General features: G+C 40.6%; 1 protein-coding gene across 4 annotated transcripts; it reads left to right on the plus strand.

Moving 5' to 3' along the window:
- The first annotated feature begins 35 nt into the window (after positions 1-35).
- LONRF3 (LON peptidase N-terminal domain and ring finger 3) lies at positions 36-19,976 on the plus strand. Of its 4 annotated transcripts, XM_071442354.1 has the most exons (12): positions 38-767; positions 1,970-2,088; positions 2,657-2,779; positions 4,971-5,126; positions 6,491-6,734; positions 7,408-7,498; positions 10,654-10,768; positions 11,168-11,289; positions 11,985-12,143; positions 13,143-13,305; positions 14,088-14,237; positions 14,939-19,976. In XM_071442354.1, exons 1-12 carry the CDS (start codon positions 146-148, stop codon positions 15,095-15,097), a joined length of 2,223 nt encoding a protein of 740 aa, XP_071298455.1. In that variant the 5' UTR covers positions 38-145; the 3' UTR covers positions 15,098-19,976. The 4 variants fall into 4 exon arrangements, with proteins under 4 accessions (XP_071298457.1, XP_071298459.1, XP_071298456.1 ...); XM_071442355.1 differs by lacking the exon at positions 4,971-5,126 and having other exon boundaries at positions 37-767; XM_071442356.1 differs by lacking the exons at positions 7,408-7,498; positions 11,168-11,289 and having other exon boundaries at positions 36-767.
- Positions 19,977-21,144: the final 1,168 nt, after the last annotated feature.

Below are 21,144 nucleotides of genomic sequence, written 5' to 3' on the forward strand. Positions count from 1 at the left end.
TGCCCGGGTTTATATAAGCGGCGGCGGCGGCGCGGGGCGCTCCCGGCGCGGGGCGGCAGCAGCAGCACCATGGCCCGGCGGGGCCGCGCCGCGCCCGCGCCTCACGGCGTCCCGCGCCGCCCGCCGCGCTAGAGGAGCCGCCGCCATGGGCTCGCACCTGCCGCCGCGTCCCGAGCCCCAGCTGGTGCTGCAGCTGGCGGCCGGCGCTCTGCAGGCGCAGAACTTGGAGGCGGCCGGCGGCGGCCTGGGGCCCGAGTGGCAGGTGCTGCTCGGGCGGGCGGACGCGCTGGCCTTCGGCGGGCGGCTGCACGAGGCGCTGCCGCTGTACCAGCTGGCGTCCCGCCACCAGCAGCTGCGCGCCGAGCAACTGGAGAAGCTGGTGGAGTGCCTGGCGCAGAGCGTCCGGATCAAAGAGGGACTGCCCGCCGCCGGGCAGCCCGCGGCACCCCGCGAGTGGGACGTCTTCAGGTGCCGCAAATGCCAGGGCTTCCTCTTCGAGCCCGTTTCCTTGCCTTGCGGACACACGTTCTGCAAAAAGTGCCTGGAGAGGGACCGGGCGCCCGAGTCCCGCTGCGTCCTGTGCAAGGAGGCGGGCGGCGCGGCGGCCGGGCAGCTCCTGCGGGTCAATGTCATCCTCAGCAACCTGCTGACCAAGTGGTTCCCCTGCCAAGTGAAGGCTTCGCAGCTCCGGCACGAAGGGAACCTCCTCTACAAGGAGAAGAAGCTCCAAGCCGCCCTGCAGAAGTACAATGAAGCGGTTAGCCTAGGTAAGGGCTCCCTCTCCTATCCCTTGCTGGTCCCCGCACCGGGGCAGGGATAACTTTCCACCGGCCGGGGCTCGCTGGCGGCCTCTCCGGCGCCTCTCGCTCCACCGAGCCCAGGGCTCGGCCGGGGATACCCCGGTGTGCGGGAGCGTGCCGGGGACGCACTCCCGCTCCCCGGGCCGGGTCCTGGGGCGGGTGTCCGGAGGGGAGCCCCAGGGAGGGGTCTCGGCTCTTCGGCCCGCGGTGAAACTGGGTCAGGAGAGCAGCGGTTGCGTAAGCCCGAGCCTGCGGTCCGGCGGGGCTCCCCCCGGCCGGCGCCGTTGTGTAACTGGCGGAGCCGGGCGGGAGCGGAGCGCCGCGCCCTGGGCATCCCGCCGCGCCCCGGGAAGGGCTCCGGGCGCGGGATCCCCGCCGAGCACCCTCGGGCGCGGAGCAGCCGCTCGCAGCCCAGGCAGCGCCGGGGATGCGCGTCCGGGCCGCGGGCGTGTCCCGCACCCCCGGCCCGCCCGGCCCCGCGCTCCCGCCCCAGCGCCGGGAAGCGCCTGCGGGGCTGCGCAGGGAGAACTTTGGATGCGGTCCTTTTCATGCAGGTTTTCCTGAGAAAAAGTGACTCACGCTGCAAGTACTAAGTAGAAGTTAAAGGCAAGGTACTATAGGGAAGCGTTTCACTGAAATGAAAATGTTCCCAGCAAAAGTGCCCAGCCTTCCCCCAGCACAGGCTGTGTCCCGATGCTGCAGTGGGTGTAACTCGGTGATCGTTGTAACCCTACCTGATTCTTCATGCTGTACCTTCTTTTTCTGTGTTTTGAGCTCTGGCATGAAAAGAATTTATTACTTAAAAACTTTGATGCTACCAATTTTGAAACTCCTCCCTACAGTATGACAGCATCCCTCCTGCTGTTTTAAGTGTCTCCTGTGTGTCTCTACCAACCATCTGATCCTCAGTCAGTGCTGGTAATTTATTGTGTGAGTGTCTCAGCATTTATTTATGCAATGTTCTCTGTAGTTATATAAGACATAGCTGGCATTTTGTCTGGAGTTACCCAAAGAGGTTTCCAGATTTAATTTAGTACATGGATGTTTTGTGTGTTTGTGCAACTTGGAAGCACCAATATGTGTTTTAAAAAAAAATTTAAAATTAAGGAATAAAGCTTATGTAACTAATTTCTTTTTACCTAATCAACCACTTTTTCTATTTCCTACAGCTCCAAATGACCACTTATTATATAGCAACCGGTCCCAGATTAACTCCACTTTGAAAGCTTGTGAAGATGCATTGCACGATGCAGAAACAGCGTGCAGGCTCCAGCCATACTGGTTGAAAGTAAGTTCTGACTCCAGTTGTACTTTTTTAAAACCTTGATAGTGCCCTGATAGCAGACAGTTGGAATGGTCAGACAGTGGAATCTGAGGGAGGCTTTAAGTCCCTGTAACTTTTGGACTCCTGCAATTTGCAGACATTTAACCAATATATTCTTGAGCTTCCTGGGGTGAAGAAAGAGAGTGCTAGTCCTGGAGAACGAGCCATGGCTCTTAACCTTGACTTGGATGAATATCAATTTTGTGTACTCTCTAAAAATTGAATGCTAAGAACAAAATGACTATTTTAGAAGAGGGATGTAGGGGAGGTAGATGTTTCCAGTATCAGCTGGGCTCAGGTGCTGTGAGAATCATACTTGCATGAGTGGGAGAATATCCTGTTTATGCTTGTAGTTTTCAGGACTGTTGTGTTTAGGCTCCCAGGCAATAGTAGTGTCTAGGTGTAAGACATGGTTATAGTGACTTTTCCTGTCTAACTTTTCCTTCTTCAGAAAGATCTTTTGTACTTTCACTGTGGTTTTATTGCATATCCTCTTGACAAAAGCTGCAGCTGTGGATGTGTTTCCTTGCAGGGTCACCTAAGGAAAGGACAAGCATTAGCTAATCTGGGGAAAACAGAAGAAGCTTTAAGGGAGTTTCTATTCTGCCTTGCTCTAGATAGTGGGAACAAGACAGCCAAGTCTGAGGCACAAAAGGTGAGTTCCCTAAATCATCTAGATCTGCACAATTGTTTTCAGGAGCCTCTCATAAAGGAGGATACAATTTTTTTTCTTTTTCCCTCTCTCATTACTGCAGAGAGCTGGATGGAGATACAAATCCAGACTGTTGTTCACATTTGAGTCATGTATTGCTGATCTGAAGATAGGAAGGTAGCAAGAAAATATAATCAGCAGCCATTCAGTGGATACAGTTACAGTGCTAGCATCAAAAAATTTGAAGGAAAACTGAATTGTTAATAATTGCCACCCACAGACTATTGTGATTCTCAAATTTCTAATTGATTCCTAGCCTGGCAATCTATTCCCAATGCTGGAGTGCAGAAGAGGGGGAGTTGCTATTGAATGATGAATCAGGCCAGTGACTGGCAGAGCACAACACGCAGCACTCATCAAACTCCACTTGGGAGCAGCAGCTTTCTTCCTACTGCCAGTCATGCTGCCCCAGTGTCAGTGTGTGCAGGAGGTGTGGAAGAGGAAGCAGTCAACAAAGGAAGAGCAGTTTTAAAAATAGTTTTTTAGGGTTGCTAATAATTAATGCTAAATAAGCAAAAAAAATGGATCTGCAGTGAGGCTTTTTTCAGATGCAATTTACAATGTGTGGGAAGTCCTAGATGGCTTTTTTGAATACTGCTGTTTTGCCCACCCCTCAAATCTCTGGTATCCTGTAAATCAGTATTTTGACATCTGAAATTTTTTGTTGTTGTTGTCATAGTTAAAAGGCTCAGTGTTGCAATGATTATTTAGGGCAATAAAAATATAATAGTTTTATTTTCCTTTATGGCAGTGTATTTATGCCATTCTCAATCACTGGTGGGATGGGAACATTAAGGTTTCTATGTTCTGTAGCACATAAGGCTTTATAAGCACAGTAGAATTCTTACAGTAAAACTCTACTCACAAAGGTAACAGAGTATAACCTCAATGGTTGTAGTGAAATTAAATTTCTCTCATTTTATATATGGTTGAGATTTCAGCCTCTGAGGGTTTTTTTGTCACTGATGTTTGAGGGTTTTGTTTGCTTTTTTCCCCAGGGCTTCCATGCAGTCTTTCATTGTCATTATGTCATGATTTGTGCTCATAGTCATGCTGGAAGACTTTCTGTGCACTAGAGCAAAAAGACCAGAAACAAACAGATATGTTTCTAAATTCTGACTCCAAATAGCCATTTCCAAGACATTTAATTTCTGAGCAGTGGGGCTCTGAGAAAAACTAGGCTTCTTATGACTGAAAGAATTACTTGTGCACTCATCAGACGCAGAGTTCATCCATGATGCAACATTTTACTGGGTCATTTCCAAGGCTGGTCACATAACAGTGACATACTGCATGTTACCAAATTCTTTGGGTGCAGTTGTGATGTTCTGCCTGTATTAACTGTCTGCCTGTGTTAGTTTGGACACAGTGTGATCCTGTGAAATCCTTTTTGGCTTTAAATAGAAATCTCAGCTGTCATGTGGCTTCCTCAGGCATCAGCAGGATCACCTCAGTAGTATGTTGAAATTAGTTTTTGAAGTGTGAATCTTATATTCATGTCTGTTTCTTTGCTTAAATATTCATCTGATAATCTATGCCATACAAGAGGCTTCAAGCTGCTACTTGAAACAGATTCACTTATTTTCTTATAGAAAATGAAAAAATGGCATTTTTCTACTGCCTACCTTTTTTGTATTCTGACATAAGTGAATTAAAAATAGCCACAGTTTACAATATCAGACACATTTACCCAACTGATCTTGGATTAAGCCTGTGAGATGAGTGCTTTCTGTACTAGTAAACTCCACTGAAAGATGATGTGCAGCAAAAAAAAAAAAAAACAAACAAAAGCAATGACCCAAAAGCATTTAAGAAAGATATTAACAATTTCTGGTGAGCCCTGAACTGCAGGACAAAGAGGACAGAGGCATGTGTGTGTCACATCACAGAGAATGGTTAGTGACTCTGTGGGCTTGTTTAACTCTGAAAATGTTCCTTGCTGTCTGTTTGGCCTGTATTGCATTAACATTAACAAAAGCTCTTGCACTCTTTGTTCCTACCCTCGTTTAAAGGACTCTTTAAATGGTTTTAACAAAATCCTGGGTGCTTCTTTCAGCTGTTCCCTTACTTGCTTTTTCATTTAGAGGTTGCAGGGAAGGAACTAAGCAGTGAAGTGTTCTGTTTTATATCACAGCTTCTACTTAGTTTGTTTTCACTGATCCCGGGAAATGCTCAGGAACACTTACCCGATATCCTGCAGCTGTTGTCACATCACTCTAGATTAAAGGGGAATCTCCTAAATTCAGTGGGATCTGGAGGCACCAGCCATAACCTACAAAGGTTGCTCAAGGTAAAGATCAAGTCTGATGTGTGGTTCTTAATTTGTTGTGTGTTTTGTGTTCACATTGGGAAGCCTTCTCTCCTTTTTGCCTCTGGGAGATAGGAGGATACATTTTCTCAAATTTTTACTGAGCTTCAGAACATACAAAACAGTGTTAACTTACTGAAGTCTCCTTATTTGACTTTTTTTTTAATAGAAGTCCTCTGTTCTGATACATTTTATGTCAGAATTAAGTGGGTTCTACTCCTGTAATTGTCTTTAGGTCTTCCAAGTAGTTGGTAGTGGAAAGGAGCCTCTGTAGATTGGATTTAGATATTCTCAAATGCTGTGAAATGCTAAAATCTAGAGCTTCAACTTGAGCTATAGCTGGTGATGCCAGTAATCAATTCATTCTATACTCTGTACAATACTTACAGGTTATTGTAGGGCTACATAAGATATGTTAGCTACTTCATAACTTTGGTTTTGCAGCTGCAGTTTTGTAAATGGCTGCAGAAGTTTACATTCATAGGTTTGTAAGGATCACTTCTGCTTCACTGAGACCTGAACTTTGGGATGGGGTTTGCATATATTGTATATTCAGGAGAAAACTTGGCTAGTCCTTACAGACAGAGGTGGAGGTTTTGAGCTGCCTTGTTGAGACTGATAAGAAACAATCAGTGGCCCCATGGAAAGGCTGTTAGGATATTCTGACAAGAAACCCTTTTGCATGACTTTGACAAAACCATTCAAGGGACAGTTCACTCATCTTCCTGCATGTTACACATCACAATCCAGTGTCTGGTTTTGGGTCCATCCAGGGAGGTGATGTTACAAAGCTGACAGGTGATGTCAGTGCAGGGGCTGCTCACAGGATGTCCTGTGACCATAGCAGATAAACCCTGAGTGCTTTATCCTCTGAGAAAGGAATCTGGCTTACACGAGGAAGCTCTGGACATTTTCTCTTTTATAAGTTTTGTGTGTTTTTACTGCTTCCTTAAAATGAACTGAATTATTTTGGTTTTTCTGTTGGTTGATACTATCACTGTGCTGTAAACAATATGCATTTTCCCATAGGTTCAGTGATAACAATATATTTAACATGAGATCTAGCCACATTTCTGCCTGAATCCAGTTTCACAACCTTTGAGCTTTAAAGCCGCACAAAAGGGCTGAAAACCCTTAATGGTGGGGAGGGGAAATCAAGTTTATTGGTTTCTTGCTTTTTGGGGTTTTATTTTTTTAAATTAGGATTAGCAATTCTCAAACTCTTGCTTCTTGACCTACAAAGTCCTTCCTGGTGATCTATAATATTAAAGATTTTTGACAGGTTGAGTTTTTTCCTTACCAGGTTGTTGGAAGATTGGTCTAATGTTAGTCCTCTCTTCACACAGGTCAATGTGGAACAGAAAAAGGGTTTTTCCATTCAAGAGGAACCAAATGTAACTACTTCTGGTTGTTTGAGGAAACCTATACAAATTACAGAGAGCAAAAAGGACTGCTCAGAGGAGGAGAATAAATTCACCTCCATGCCAGAGTCTACTTTTCTCCTCTCTGAGAAATGCAGCCTCCTAAAAAGGAAGTGCTGCTCAGAGGAGGTGAGAAATGCTGAGGTGCCCTGCAAGCTGATGAAGAAAGGTATGCTTAATTACAGGACAGGTTCCATGGCAGGCCACCCATGGAATCTTTTCTTCTGTAAGATTCAGACAAAGAGGGACCAAATTCCACTTTGCCTTTTATCTTTTTTTTTTGTCTAATCAAGGGATGCATGTTGTGAAAGCTTTACTGTGTGCAGAGAGAAAAAAAGTCTAAATAGGGGCAAAGAAGGTTGGGTCATGTGCTTTCCTCAGCAGAGCCCAGAGTCTTTTAAAGAACATCAGTGTTGCACATGGTCTGAGCACTTTCTATAATAATTCTAAAAGTTTTAAAGTACAAACTCTATTTGTTCTTGGTATCTGGCCTTGTTTTCATGCTGTGGGATGTATTTACAACGGTATGAGAGAAGAGTTTGTCTCACTTTAGACTTTCAGCACTAACAGAATGTTTTGACTTTGATTGCCAATGCAAGGCCAGATTGATCCCTCTGTAAGTGGCTATAATGTGACCAAAATTAAGGGGAGATGTGCTGATTTGTGCCAAGGCTTTTGAATTTGAAGCTTTGATTAGAAATTACTGTAATGATGCTTCATGGTTCAGTAAGTTGCAAGTATATACAACACACATTTAAATATCAGGTGCTGGTGTAAATACATGAGATGGCATTGTGCTTGCATGGTTCTGTTCAACTGCTTTTTTTTTTTCTTATTGATAGACATAGTTGATATTAGGGAAAATAGTACTGGACAACATATTCCATTTGAAGTTGTGGATCCATCAGATTTGGACTGCTCCTTGTGTATGAGGTGTGTTCTTTTCTCACAGATATCTATAGCTTTCCAGCTGTATCTTCCTCTCTTTTATGACCTAGAGATTTTTCTAGCTTGCTTACTTATTTTTGCCTGTGACATGAAATTAGCTTTGACTGTGATTGTTACTCCAGTGATGCATTTCTAGACCTTTGGTTCTGAGCACTGTTGATGAGTGGGCACTCTTTGATCTTCTGTGGGCTGGTGATTGCTTTGGAAAGGGCACACAGTCACGTGGGGCTTAAGCATGTTAGAGAAGGTGTCTGAAAGATTTGCTCTCACCTCTGACAGAGTGCACAAACCCACAGTTGTCACCTGGGAATTTGTGGAGCTGTTTGTCAGAAAAGCATAAAATACCTAAAGAGACCACATCCAGTGAATATTCTGAGTCTGCATGTGAAATGCTGTGTTGCTGCTATTGCAATAGGAGGATCCTGTGAGTTAGCAAGAGTGTGCTTTAACTCTTGCTTTAGAGATGTGTTCCTCACTTTACTGAGGCAGGCACTCCATTTGCTTGAAGATTTCTTCTTCCAGTAGAGAAAATTGTTGTTAATAAAGCAGCAGTTATTCCTGGGAACAGCAGTGGCTTAGTAAATCAAGTAGGAGTTGTCAACTGCACTTATTTTACTACTTGTTTTGTACAAAACATTTTCACTTTGGCAAATACATTATGTGGGGGGGGTTTAGTGACTTAGAAATACTGGGAAGGTGTTTCACTTGCTGCAGTGGGCATTGCTTAGGTTGTTTGTTTTTTTTAATTACCCAGATTTATCTATAATTCATATTGGGATTGGTTTTGCACAATAGTTTAAAATTCTTAAATAGCAGATAGCCTCTTTAGGGATTTACTTCTGAAGGCTTGTGTTTTGAGAAATTTGGATTTTGTTGTTTGTATGCAGAGGAGGAGGCTTCAATTTGTTTTAGACAAACTGAAAGCTTTGAGGACCAACTGCTGTATTGTCTGATTTGCTTCTGCTTGGAATAAATCAAATCTGCCCCCTCTCCCTCTGCCTGTCTACAGCTGAAATATGTTCCAAAAGTTTGTGCAGCTGTCAAAATACTCAATAGTGCAAAGAGCAAAACTTTCCTCTAACAGAAAGCTGCACAATTGGTCTTAGATGGTTTGGTGATTCTGCTTGTTTATCATTGTGTCCACAAAACATTTTTCAGATGTTATAAATAAAATTAATTAATCCTACTTTCTCATCCCCTATGTTAAATCAGAAACAGCCAGACTACAATACATTTGTGAAGGAATTAGCCCAAGGATTACTGTTTCCCTTATAGAATAGAGGGTGGATAGGTGCTGTGCCTGGAATTGTAGTCCCAAATGCAGACTTTGCCTTCAGAAGGGTGTGGGCTTTGTAACATCACTGCACAAGGAGGGCTTGTGCTCAGGAAAGCTCTCCTAAGATCTTTCTGGTTATTTATGCAGACCCATTGTAATTACTTCCTGCCATGTTCTTCAGAAGCCTTTTGGGGTTTTGGTTCCTGAGTGCTTTGGTCTAATTACCCAGTAACCTACTGACCTGCTCACAATTAACTGCAGGAGCTGTTATTAACCTGTTTGTCTGACGGAGTGGCAAAAATGTTATTGATCTACCTTTGCTCCAGCAGCAAGCAGAAAATACAGAGTAGTCAAAGCAAGGTACTAGTGAGAAAAGGAGTGTTATTCCACAGCATCTTAGTTTCTGTGTTCCAGTAGCTCAAAATAATGTCATGACAAGTCGTGGTGTGTAGTATTTCTTTCTGCAAGTCATGGAGCTTGTCCAGGTCCTCTTAGAGTTGTTAGGAAAAGCTGCTGCTGGCTTTTGTGAGAGCTAGGGCAGGCTCAGGAATCTTAAGAGGAGCATTTTCTCTTTATGCTGTGTTTCAGATGAAGTCAGTCCCAAATAATTACATATGCAATGCAGTGCTTACTGGAACACTGGGGTAGAATTCAGGGTTTCACATGGTTTAAGTGAGGTTTCTGTTCATGAAACAGTTAACAAGTGTTTTCAATTATACCATCAAGTTGCAACAAGATAGGTGTGGCATTTTAGATACTATTTCATATGTTCCATTGCTTAAATGTCAATGTTTTTAGTAACTAATGACATTTAATGAGCTCTCTATAGCAGTCTTGTTAAAAGCCAGTTGCATTCTTAAATACACTCATCTTGTCAAAGATGCTGATAAATGTGAGTTTATGTATTTTAATCTCCACATGTTTAACAGAACATAGTGTACTGTTTTGATAAACTAATACTTTTAAGAAAAATTATTAATTCACTTAAATTATTATGAGGCTAGTATTTAAGACCTTAAAATGTTCAGAGAGTATGTTATAAAATATAGTATATTCCAGACAATTTAGTATCTAGATTTGAATTGTTTCTATTTAATAAAAAAAACTTATGTGTTATTTACATCTCCTTAAGGTCTTTATTGACAAGGAAACATGACTTTGCAGCATTGCATAATCATAATAAGGAAAAAATCTTTATATGAAAATAAGTGTCATAGAGGTCCTTGAAATGGGTAAAGAATAGGTACCATGATACTTTGAATACCTGCCCTTATATATTTAAATATTCTTCCAGATAAAATATGAACCTCCTGTCACTCATTTCCAGAAAAGCAGTCCCTTGAAGGTTAAAAACTCTATTAAAAAAATACCCATTAGAGCTGGCAATAATAGAATCATGCCAAGTCCCAGTTTATTGTAATTACTCATGTGGGCTATTACTGCAAATAGATATTTTGTGCTTAGCTCCACACATACAAGTAATCACAAAATTTCAGTAATAGTTGTGGAAGTATTGCTCAATTTCATTAGTGAAGTCAGATAGTCCAACTTCTGGGTCTGTTTATTGCTCACACAGAGGAAAATTAAAAGCTGGCTTCTTGGAAGTTCGTGACGATATTGTCCCTCACATTCACTGAAGTCAGAGTTCATGGGCTGCCTTTCATGTTGGGTGGCAATAACAAAGTCTGTAGGCTGAATAAATACAAAAGTTGGTTGAAGAAATTAAAAGCAAGAAGAGACTTTGTCCCTGTAGTAGTCAGTAGTTAAGTTAGTAAATAAATTCAGCTATTTTTAGTAGCAACTTTTTTCTTTTGCTTTAGTACACGATATTGTTGTCTTTTTGTTCTTGGATTTTCCAATCTAGGCTCTTCTATGAACCTGTCACTACACCTTGTGGACACACCTTCTGTCTCAAATGTCTGGAGAGATGCCTGGATCACAACCCAAAATGTCCCCTGTGCAAGGAAGGGCTCTCAGAGGTAATACTTGGATTTTTTCAGCATAAGTTCAAGTGCTACTGGTAGGAACCACTTCACCTTCAGACAGCCTTGATATTTCCCAACACAAAAGAAATATTACATAACTTGGGAAGAATATGAATTTTAAAATGCTCCTGTGAGTTGCCACGCATGGGTAGTCTCTGTTCAAACCTTAGGACCAGGCCTGTACTTAGAAAATCTGTAGGTGATTTTTGCTTTCCAGATTTCCTAAGTGAATGTCTGTAACACAGGAAATAGTTAAAAAAACAACTCTTCAGTGGCAAGTTTGACAGATGATAGAATCACAGACATCCAAAAATGGGGTGATGTCCTTTGCACAGGCACCAAACACTGTGAAGTGCTGGATGTTCTAACTGCTTGTGTGTGTTCTTACTGCAGTGTTTGGCTATGAGGAAATATTGTAAAACAGTGCTAATGGAGGAGCTAATAGCCAGATATCTTCCAGAAGAACTCACTGAAAGGAGAAAGATTTATGAAGAGGAAATAGCAGAGCTTTCCAAGTACGTAATCCATTTATGTAAAATCCCATCTCTAATTCTGCTGCTGTTGGCTGGGAGTGGCTCTGGCTGCTGTGGAACATGAGCTGAGATGCTGATAGAGCTTCTTTCTCTGTACCATGTGATTTCAGAGAACAGGGTCCAGGGGAAACTGTGCTTGAGTGAGCATAATAACTAGAACTGTGCTAAAGAATAAAGAGAAGTAGAAGAAAGAGAATAAAGAGACGTAGTAGAAGTCACTTTATAAACAAAGTACAAAGCAATGTGTCTCTTTCAGTGGACCTCTGTGAAAGGCACAGAGTGAGAAGCAGTCTGACAAGATGGGGTTTGGAATGTACTGGATAGGGAAGAAATGGGATTAAGGAAAATAAAGAAAATGAAAGCAATAATAGAGATCCAATAATACTTTCACAAACAAATCCAGAAAGCTTAATGAACAAACTGTCTGCTATTAAGTGGTATATAATTTTCTAGAGTATTTAGTCAGTTAAAGGGAAAATAGTTTTAGCTTTTACTATTCCATTAAGAATGAAATTAAGCTTTTACCAATAATTATAGCTTTCGTTATTCCATTAAGAATTTTATGCTAAAGATGCTATAATTTCTATTTAAAGATGTCACAATTTTAAAGCATATGAGCCTTATGAGTCAGTAGTTTGGTAAAACGTCATACCTGATTTTTTCTTTCTTTCTCACAGCCTAAATAAGAATGTTCCCATATTTGTGTGCACCATGGCCTATCCCACAGTGCCCTGTCCTTTGCATATCTTCGAGCCCTGCTACCGGCTGATGATCCGCAGGTGCATGGAGACAGGCACCAGACAGTTTGGGATGTGCATCAGCGACCCTGTCAAGGGGTGAGTGAACAGCTTGGACCATCTGAGGCACCTTCTTAGTCTGCAGCCAGTGGAGAGGAGCAGAAAGGTCCATGGCTGTAATATCTGTGGCAGCTTTCCAGTAAAGTTTCTTCCTGATCATGCAGGTTAAAGACATTGAGGAGGCAGAAGTTTCTCTTGAGCACTTGGATTCTGACTAATATGATGGTCTGTTCTCTCAAAACACTCAGAACTGAATGTGTGTCACATGTGACTGAGCTGCAGACCTTCTGTAATACATAAAAAGCAAGTGTATTTTTCTCCTGCTTTTAAATCTGTTTTGGCACAAGAAATCAAAATGGCAGCAAGGTGTGTCCTTGGGCTAAATTTCCTTAAATTATAGGATATGTTTATATCCTTTATATATTTATAGTGGTGGCTGCAGAGCTATAACATGACCTTCATAAGGACTGGCTGAGCATTTACATTGAGCCATTTATGGTCAGTCTTAGGTAATTTGACTTCAATGTTTGACTCTATTTAGCTTTTCTTCCTTCTTTTTATGCTGTAAACTTAGTGGGTATGTATAGTCTGTGAAAAATATGATTTGCAGAAAATACTCACCTGCAAAGTAAAATATGCTGAAATAGTGCAAACACTTTTTTCTTCATAGATTTCCTTGTCCTTTCATAATGCTAATATTCTGAATTGCACTTGTCCTTCTGTACAAACTGACTGAACATATTAGGATTATGAAGAAAGTTTGCTTCTGATCTGTGTATCTTTCTGTTTCATAAGATGTTTCCTGTATTCCAAAACATCCAGTTAGCATTAATCAGATTAGACAGTCTGAATCTTCCTGATAGTTTTGCAAACAATTGTGGAATAATTTGAACTAGAGCAGGTCAGTGCTATGAACAATAGAAATGAGCTGACATTGGTAAATACCTTTGTGGCAGGGACTGGCTGCATGGCAGCTCTGTGGAACTCAGGGTGGAGAGAATAAGATTTGTTTACTTGCTTTTGTTCTGATTTCAATAGGTTTGCAGATTATGGCTGCATTCTGGAGATAAGAAATGTTGAATTCTTTGCTGATGGTCGCTCTGTTGTAGACAGCATTGGCAAGAGGAGATTTAAGGTGATCCAGCACAGCCAGCGTGATGGATATAATACAGCAGATATTGAGTACATTGAGGATCAAAAGGTAAGTTCAGAAATATTTCATTTAAACTGTATTACATGTGAAATTCTAAGCAAGTATGTTTTTAGGGAGTTCTTTTTTTTTTTTTTTTAGAAATTCCTAATAAAACAAACTTGTGGTATTTAATAACTGCTCATGGTTAAGGTGGGACACATACTAGTCAGCACAAGCATGCACACACACTGCCCAAGTACTGAAGAGTGGAGGTATTTATCAGAGGACCAGACTAAGTGAATCCAGTCTGAGCTCTTACTGCTCTTCTAGACAGAATAACTGCAGTTTATAAGAGGGTGGAGGGGGAGCCCTGCACCGTTTGTATGGAAGCCAATTTTAAAATCCCTATTCAGGTAGGAAGCAGCAGGATTGGGTGCACCATAACCTTCAAAATTGCTTGCATTAATTCTTTAGAGATTTTGGTATGTAATGGGAAGATAAAATGTTTACTCTGAGGTTCTACTGATTCTTTTTTTTTAAAGCTTTGCACAATCTCTTTTTCCTGTTTTTGTGTGCTATTTGTGTAAAGGTTTTTTCATATGAAAATCCAGAAACTGCAAATTCTACAAATAGATATTTTTGGTTTAGAATACAGGCAAAGTGAAGAATTTGGTTAGTGGAGGGTCATCAGAAGGGGAAACACCAAATGAACTCTCACTATTTATTCCAGAACTCTTTTGGCATGTTTTTTTTTCTTTTCCTTTCCCTTACCCAACCCTGAAAATCCTATGCCTTCCCCAGCATGCAGCCTGAACTAACAGTAACCTTCCCCCTCTCATTTCTCATTCCAGGTGCAAGGACAGGAGTATGCTGCATTACTTGTTCTCCATGACTCTGTCTATGATCAGGCCTATACGTGGTTTAACTCCCTCAAGCAAGCACTCAAAAGTCGAATTCTCAGTCATTTTGGTCCAATGCCAGCTAAGGATCCTGACCCACAGGTATCCACAATCAGTGGCTTATGTAACTTTTAGGGACAGAAATAGCAGGGATATCCGATAAGCTGGCAGGCATTGTGTTTTAAGATGAAAATATGAATACTCTGCATTTACCCCACGTAAGCTGAGCCTCTAAATTCTGTTGCCACACACCAGTGGTAGCACAGTTGCAAAGAAAAAGTTTGTATTTAATGTTGATAACTTTCTGAGGCTGTTTATCTCACTGCATTAATCCCAGGAGACTGAGCTGCCTCTTTGCCTGCTCTACTTCCCCAGTTAAATGACTGAGAGTAAATAGGCGACTGGAAACTTCTACTTTTGATAAAGGACTGCAAATGGTGGGGTCCTAAAATAACAGAATATAACAACAAGAGCTAAATATCATAAAGTGTCATAAAGTATGGAGAAGGAATCCCAAGGATCTGGGTCAGTAATAATATGGGAAGAAAACAGATTTTTAAAAATCCAGAAGGCCTAGCTTATAAATTGTTCCTAGCAATAGAAATGCATCCAATTTTAACATTCTATTTTTAGGAAAGGTGCCACTTGTTTGTAACCTGTTTCAGGCCAACCAGTAATGACCAGCCATTAGGCTGGCAATGAAATAATCCACTTGCTGCGTTGCTATCGACAACCGCGTTTCAGAGTTAAATCCTCAAAACCAGCCCCTGACTTCTAATTTATATTTTTCCCCCTGACTGCAGGCAAACCCCAATGGGCCAGCCTGGTGCTGGTGGGTCCTGGCTGTGCTGCCCCTGGAGAACAGAGCCCAGCTGCCCTTCCTGGCCATGCAGTCGCTGCGGGAGCGCCTGAGCGGCATCCGCCGCGTGCTGACCTTCATGGCGCGCGCCCGGGCGCGGTGACGCCGGCGCTGGAGCTGGGCAGCTCCCACTGCCCCTGTCACTCCAGTAACTGCAATAATGTCTTACAGATCTGAGTGTGTCAGGATGCTTCAAGCCCTGAGCTTCAAAGAGAATGACTTATAAAGAGCAGGGGATGTTTATGGATACTTCAATAGTTTCCGTTCGGAACTGAGACAAGTATTCAATCGCTGCACTGCTAAATTCATAACAAATGTGATAGAACAAAAAGTGATCTTGTTTGCCATAAACCTTTTAAAAATCTTAAGGGTTTTTTTAATTTATTTTATTTTTATTTTTTAGTGGATAAAGGATAAACTGTGCAGTTTAATGTGAAGCAGAAATAATAAGGTTAATGCGTTATTTCAGTGAACTGCAAAGTCTTTTATTCAAATGGTTCAGGTTTTATATAGCATTGTGTAAAATAATGTTCACAACTTCTGTTTGATAATTTATTTTTGCACTATGATTTTTTTGTTTCAAAATGTATATTATTTATGTGTTCATTCACTAAAGGAAAGTGAGCTGCTCTATTTATAGTGTTTTTACCCTGTATTTATGACTGGGGACAAAAATGATGATTCTTGCAGTGCACAAGCAACTGCTTTGATAATTTTTCAGTTATTTGTGTTCAAATACTTTGAATGTTTTTCTACTCATCCCCAGTTCTGCTGTAGCTTAAGAATGCCCCCAAAACATCCTGCCTTGAAGTCTTCAAATACACAGATTGTCCAAGTTAATTCAAGCACAGCTGTTGAAGGTTCATCCTATGCTTGTGGAGAGGTTCCTGATGCAACCAAACAGTCAAGCACCTGCTTAAGCATGTGTTTATGTGCTTGGTAAATTCAAGTACTGATGGTTGATGTCAGTGGGAATTGACCATAGTGTTGACAGAAGGATCTAACCCCTAATATTTCACAGAACAGAATAACTTGAAGTTGAATTTATATCTGAACTCTTTCTTGCATAAATGGACAATGGCTACAAACAACTGCGAAGAAAGAGCTGCAATATATGGAAAGTGGCTTATCCTAGAGAAAACTGGAAGTACTGGTGTCATTTCATTGTAGGCTAATACCTAGATTTTTTTTTTCCATCAACTCTTATTGCTGTTAAAAGATGAGTTTTATTTCTTTTAAATGTTTGGTGGGGTTTGGCTTTGGAGTGTGTGTATGGGAAGGGGAGGGGGGAGTTATTTTGAACTGTAGGACTCAGAGGGTAGTTTGTGTCACATAAGAAGGAATATGTTGTAATAAATGCTATTTATTTCACCCCAATCTTCAGGTTTCTGTTAGCTTCAAATCTCTACCCAGCCATTGCTTTTCTCTTAAGAGATTGGGTAGTGTTGCTAATAATAGTTATCTCCCAAGGAAGGCAAGTGAATTTTAGCATGATTACTTCTAGCTATAAAGCAGGTAAAAATAGGGCAGAAATGAGAACAGGAAGTATCTTGGTTTTGATTTTTTTTTTTTAATCAACAGTTCATGTACTTGTTTTGCTGCTTGTATTGCTTACAGTGTACCACTTTCTGGGACTGCTCTTACTTCCATCTGATTTTTACTTTCACTGATTTCAATGTGAGCAAAACTGGGCCTTTATTCTAAGCTACTGTTTTCAGTGGCAAAAACTAGAATGAAGTGAGAATGTTATGGAATGCTATAAATTTCTTTGGGGTTTTTTTATGCAGGATAGCACTCTGTCATTTCATGCCTTTATGAAAAAAATGCAGTAGGATTTAATGGAACTTTTCTGCACGTTTTTCCATTATCTCATCAGAAATATTTGTTAGTTAAAATTAGTTTCCATAAAGCTACCTTTGTTCCCCTTTTGTTAAATTCTGTAGAACTTTTTTATAAGGGTACCAAAGAAACTAATGGAAGACAAACATGTTTCACCCTTGTGGTGCACATGGAATCTGTGTCCTGTTTGCATTGAGCTACTTTGGAAATGCTGTAACTTCCTTCCATACTGCTGGGTTGCTGCACTTCCTCCATGAGTGGTATTGGGCATGCTCTAAACAATGTAGAAAAACACCTACATCTTCTGAACAGTACCAAGTGATGGTGGCTGACACCTGCTATGGCAATTTGTGTTCATAAGTCAACAAAGTGATTTCTATTTGTTTGGAAGTGAAGCTGCATTAAATGCAATTCTTCCACAAACCCTTATGTACTATTGCACAGCATAAGTGTCTCATATTGCTCCCACAGGAAAAAAAGCTTCCACTTTTCTTACTTTTATCTGTGAGAAAAGGAGCTTAAATACCTAATTTAAACTGTTTTCTCACTGATGTAATTATTTTTTTTATCCTGCACGCTGTGTCTTCTACATACTCATTCTGCCTATTTTGTTGTTTTAGAAAAGATGTCATGGAAAGAATCCTTGATTTTAAAGATGAATATTGTCTTTTCTGTTACCCTTGAGTAAAGCTGCCAGAATTTCCAAGCAGAGACTTGTGTCCATGCCCTGCATCGTGAGCACCCAGTGCATTTGTTGCAGCCTGGAAACACTGGACCTACTGCATGTAATGCAAACAGGTGATCTGCATGCACAACAAATCAAAATTCCATCTGTACAGGTACAGTAGCATTCTTGCTGGGGCTGCTCTATGGCCACACATCCTGGATTAATGGCTAAAGTCTGAAAATTCCATCAGATATGAAAACCAATACTGAGAAAGATATATGCTAATGAACACAAACCTGTCCAGGAAAAACTAGTCAAGGAGTACCCTTAGCCTTCATTGTGTTGAGATGGTAAAGTTTCAGTAATGATGCTTAAAATAAAAAAAAATCTAGGTTTGTCACACTACCACTGATTTTTTCAGTTACATAAATAAGTACAAGGATGTAAATGCAACATTTATCACAGGCATGAATAAACAGCTGAACAGATTTAAAAATACCTTCAGTTTAATTATAGAAAGAGCATTGATCAGATAAAATACTAATTGGGGGAATATTTTATTTAAGCTGCTCACATTTTTCTAGACACCAAACCCAGTTTTATAACCAGTCCTGCTCATCTGCTAAAAACAAAAAACCCAACAAACCAAATCATGATTCAAATTTGTATTTCCTGTGTGGTCAGAAGTATTGATTAACTGTTGTGGGAGCATAGGCTGCTTAGACAGTAGTTCAGTAGTTTTAATAATGAAATGATAAAATGGTGTGATAGGCCTTTATGCTAAGTCTTGAGTGACATTCTGGTGTTAGCTGTAAAAGTTCCTCTTGCTGTTTTTCTGTAATTAATTTGAGTGCTGCTATCTTCCATGACAATGTAGCAATAAGAGATACCAGCTGTCAGACCTGTGGCTCGCCGTCCTTCTGTCCTGCACCACTGCTCACTGACAGAACACCTCAACCATGGATTTATTAATCCAAAGATTGTTTTAATCTTAAAAAAAAAAAAAAAAGTGGATCTGGATGTAGCAGGTTAATCTGTGCTGTAGAGAAAGAGCTTCATAGAGTTGAGTTCTGGTTTAGATGGTCTTTTCACAGAATCAGAATCCCAGGTTGAAAGGGACCTCAAGGATCAGCTGGTCCAACTTTTCTTGGCAAAAGCATGGTCTAGACAAGGTGGTCCAGCAGGCAATCCAGCCAAATCTTACAGGTGCCCAATGTTGGGAAATCCAACTCTTGCCTGGGAAGATTACTTCAGTGGCTGATTGTTCTCATTGTGAAAATTTTTCTTTTTAATGATTTCTACTTGGTGCTGAAGTTTTACTGGTGTTTAAATCAATGACAGGGGTTGTATTTAAATGTAATGTTTAGGAATGGAGAACATGTTCACAAACACTTATTTAAAAAAGAAAGTGAAAATTATCTATAGGGGTTTTGTGCATAAAAACCCTATGGACCTATATGCACTTAGGGTAGTGCTCCCCATTTCCCCCAAGTCCTACATCAGATGAACACAATCCCTCTTTTCAACCCCTGCTTAGTTCTCATTTAATTCACAACTGAAACTGTAACTAGTGCAGCATGTAGTTTAGGAGCTGGGGTTTATTTCCAAAGCCCAGCAAATCACTGGAAGTCTTATGGCAATAGCAAAATGGTAGTTTGAGCAAAGTCACTCTCTTGAAACACTTTGCTAAATAAATATTGTCTGAAAGAAGAAAGAAACTAATCTGCTTAGACAGGATTAAAATGGTGGATAATAAAAACCTGAACTATTACATTGACTTACTCATCCAGGTATCATGTGAAGTGCTTACTGATGTTTGATTTTCATAAGGTCTAAAGTAACCCTCACATAGAAGTGCCTGTATTCTGTTATTGCCATTCTTGAGCTTTTTAATAGTCATAGCCATATATTTTATAAATATAAAACATATGCAGCTTTTAATCTTTACATTCAGTTTGCAGAACAAAGGTTTACAGAGCAGAAGTGTAGCAAAACCAATGTAATAGCTTCTATAATTCCCTGATAAGGAACAGGAGAAGTACAAAAATGAGGAGCAAAAGACTATCTGTGTAAGATGTCTTAATTTGGAACCATATACTTGTCCAATTTAATTCCATCAAGCTATGTGGTTACAAGAGTGCCAGAAATATATCTATCAAGCCATTTTAAATAAAATGTTTTGTGGACTTGTATATTCCATTTGTTTGTAAAACATCCTTTTGTGCACTGTAATGAACTTGAAATGAAACTTAAGTTATACTCTCATATCACTGGACAGAATACTGTTCAGCTACCTCTACATAAGTTTGAAGTAATTTGTTTTTTTCCAGATTTGTTTGCATTGTCATAAAAAATATATTTTAAAAAATCATAGTCCAAAGAACCTGTATGTGTTTGTAGATGTACTTATAACTATGTTGTACCAACAAAGTCTGTGTGGAGAGTTGTTTCCTAATTAAAATTTTTGTCTTCTTTACTCTTTGGCTTGCATAACAACTACAGAGGCAAACAAATATTACAGGGGAGCTGCTTTTTGCAGGTCTTTTAGATAAAGGAACAAAGAACAACTCCTCTATCCTGCAGTCACACTACAACACTTGAAGTCAAGAAGCCAAACCATAGAAATTAAGTTGTTCAAACCTCAAATGTTGTAAAACATGACAGCATGTGCTGCTGGTTTTTGGGGGGGTTTTGGGCTTGGTTTATTCCCCCTCCTCTCTTCCTTTGTTGCTGTGGTAAAGTGAAAAGGATGGGAGCTGAAGAAGGCCTGGCTTACTGCACCACCCTGCACTTCTGTGGGCTTTTATTCCTCTGCTGCTTTACTATTTGCTTTACAGGTTGCTGTGATTTAAAGCTATGACCAGGATCCCTTTTCATGTCTCAGGCAGGAGTGCATCCCAGCCACATTTAAGCTGTGTCTATGTGGTGATGAAAGGGCTATTTTCAATGATGACCACTTCAGAAGTTCCATCAAACTCCACAGAGAAAGCTAAAGAACACCTTCATTCATAAATTTAATACTAAGAGTTTATTCTACAAAAAATATGAAGATTAGAAAATTTTTTGCAAGTTACATATGTATAGACTGCTTCCTTTGCCTTGTCATTTGAGCAGGTTGGAGCATGCTTGTGACTTGCTGCCTAAGCCCCAGCCACTGCTGGGGTCAGAGGTTGCCTTGCTGGCCTCTTATGTAAGCTTGTTCAGGCTCTGCATCTACTTTAGAATCCAGGGCACAGGCTAAGCCTACAACTCAGTATGTCAAGGTCTCTATTATCTATAACAAAATATATTTGTGTCTGATCAGAGGAAGTTTTGGTTGAAGTGCATTTTCATCAGGAAATAGTAAATAATCCAAACTGGACCTTTTCTTGGGAACATGTTGATTTAAACTATTCAGTCATAACTTTAGTTTTAAAAGCTTTAAGAGTGGTTATGAAAAAGAGGGGTTTAGATGCAATATGAAACAGAATTTAACCCAAATATAGGATAGCAAAATATTTCCCAACTACTTTCTCACTATGTCCTCGTTTTATAACTGTACCTACACAGATTGATTCAAATGGTATTTGAAATATGCTAAAGTCATCCACACTTACATAATGCTTCATATTAAAATGATCATTAGCAATTTTGGATGATTTCTA

This window comes from Agelaius tricolor, unplaced genomic scaffold, assembly GCF_023055355.1.
Source record: "Agelaius tricolor isolate 1412-34295 unplaced genomic scaffold, bAgeTri1.0.p SCAF_17, whole genome shotgun sequence".
NCBI lineage: Eukaryota > Metazoa > Chordata > Aves > Passeriformes > Icteridae > Agelaius > Agelaius tricolor.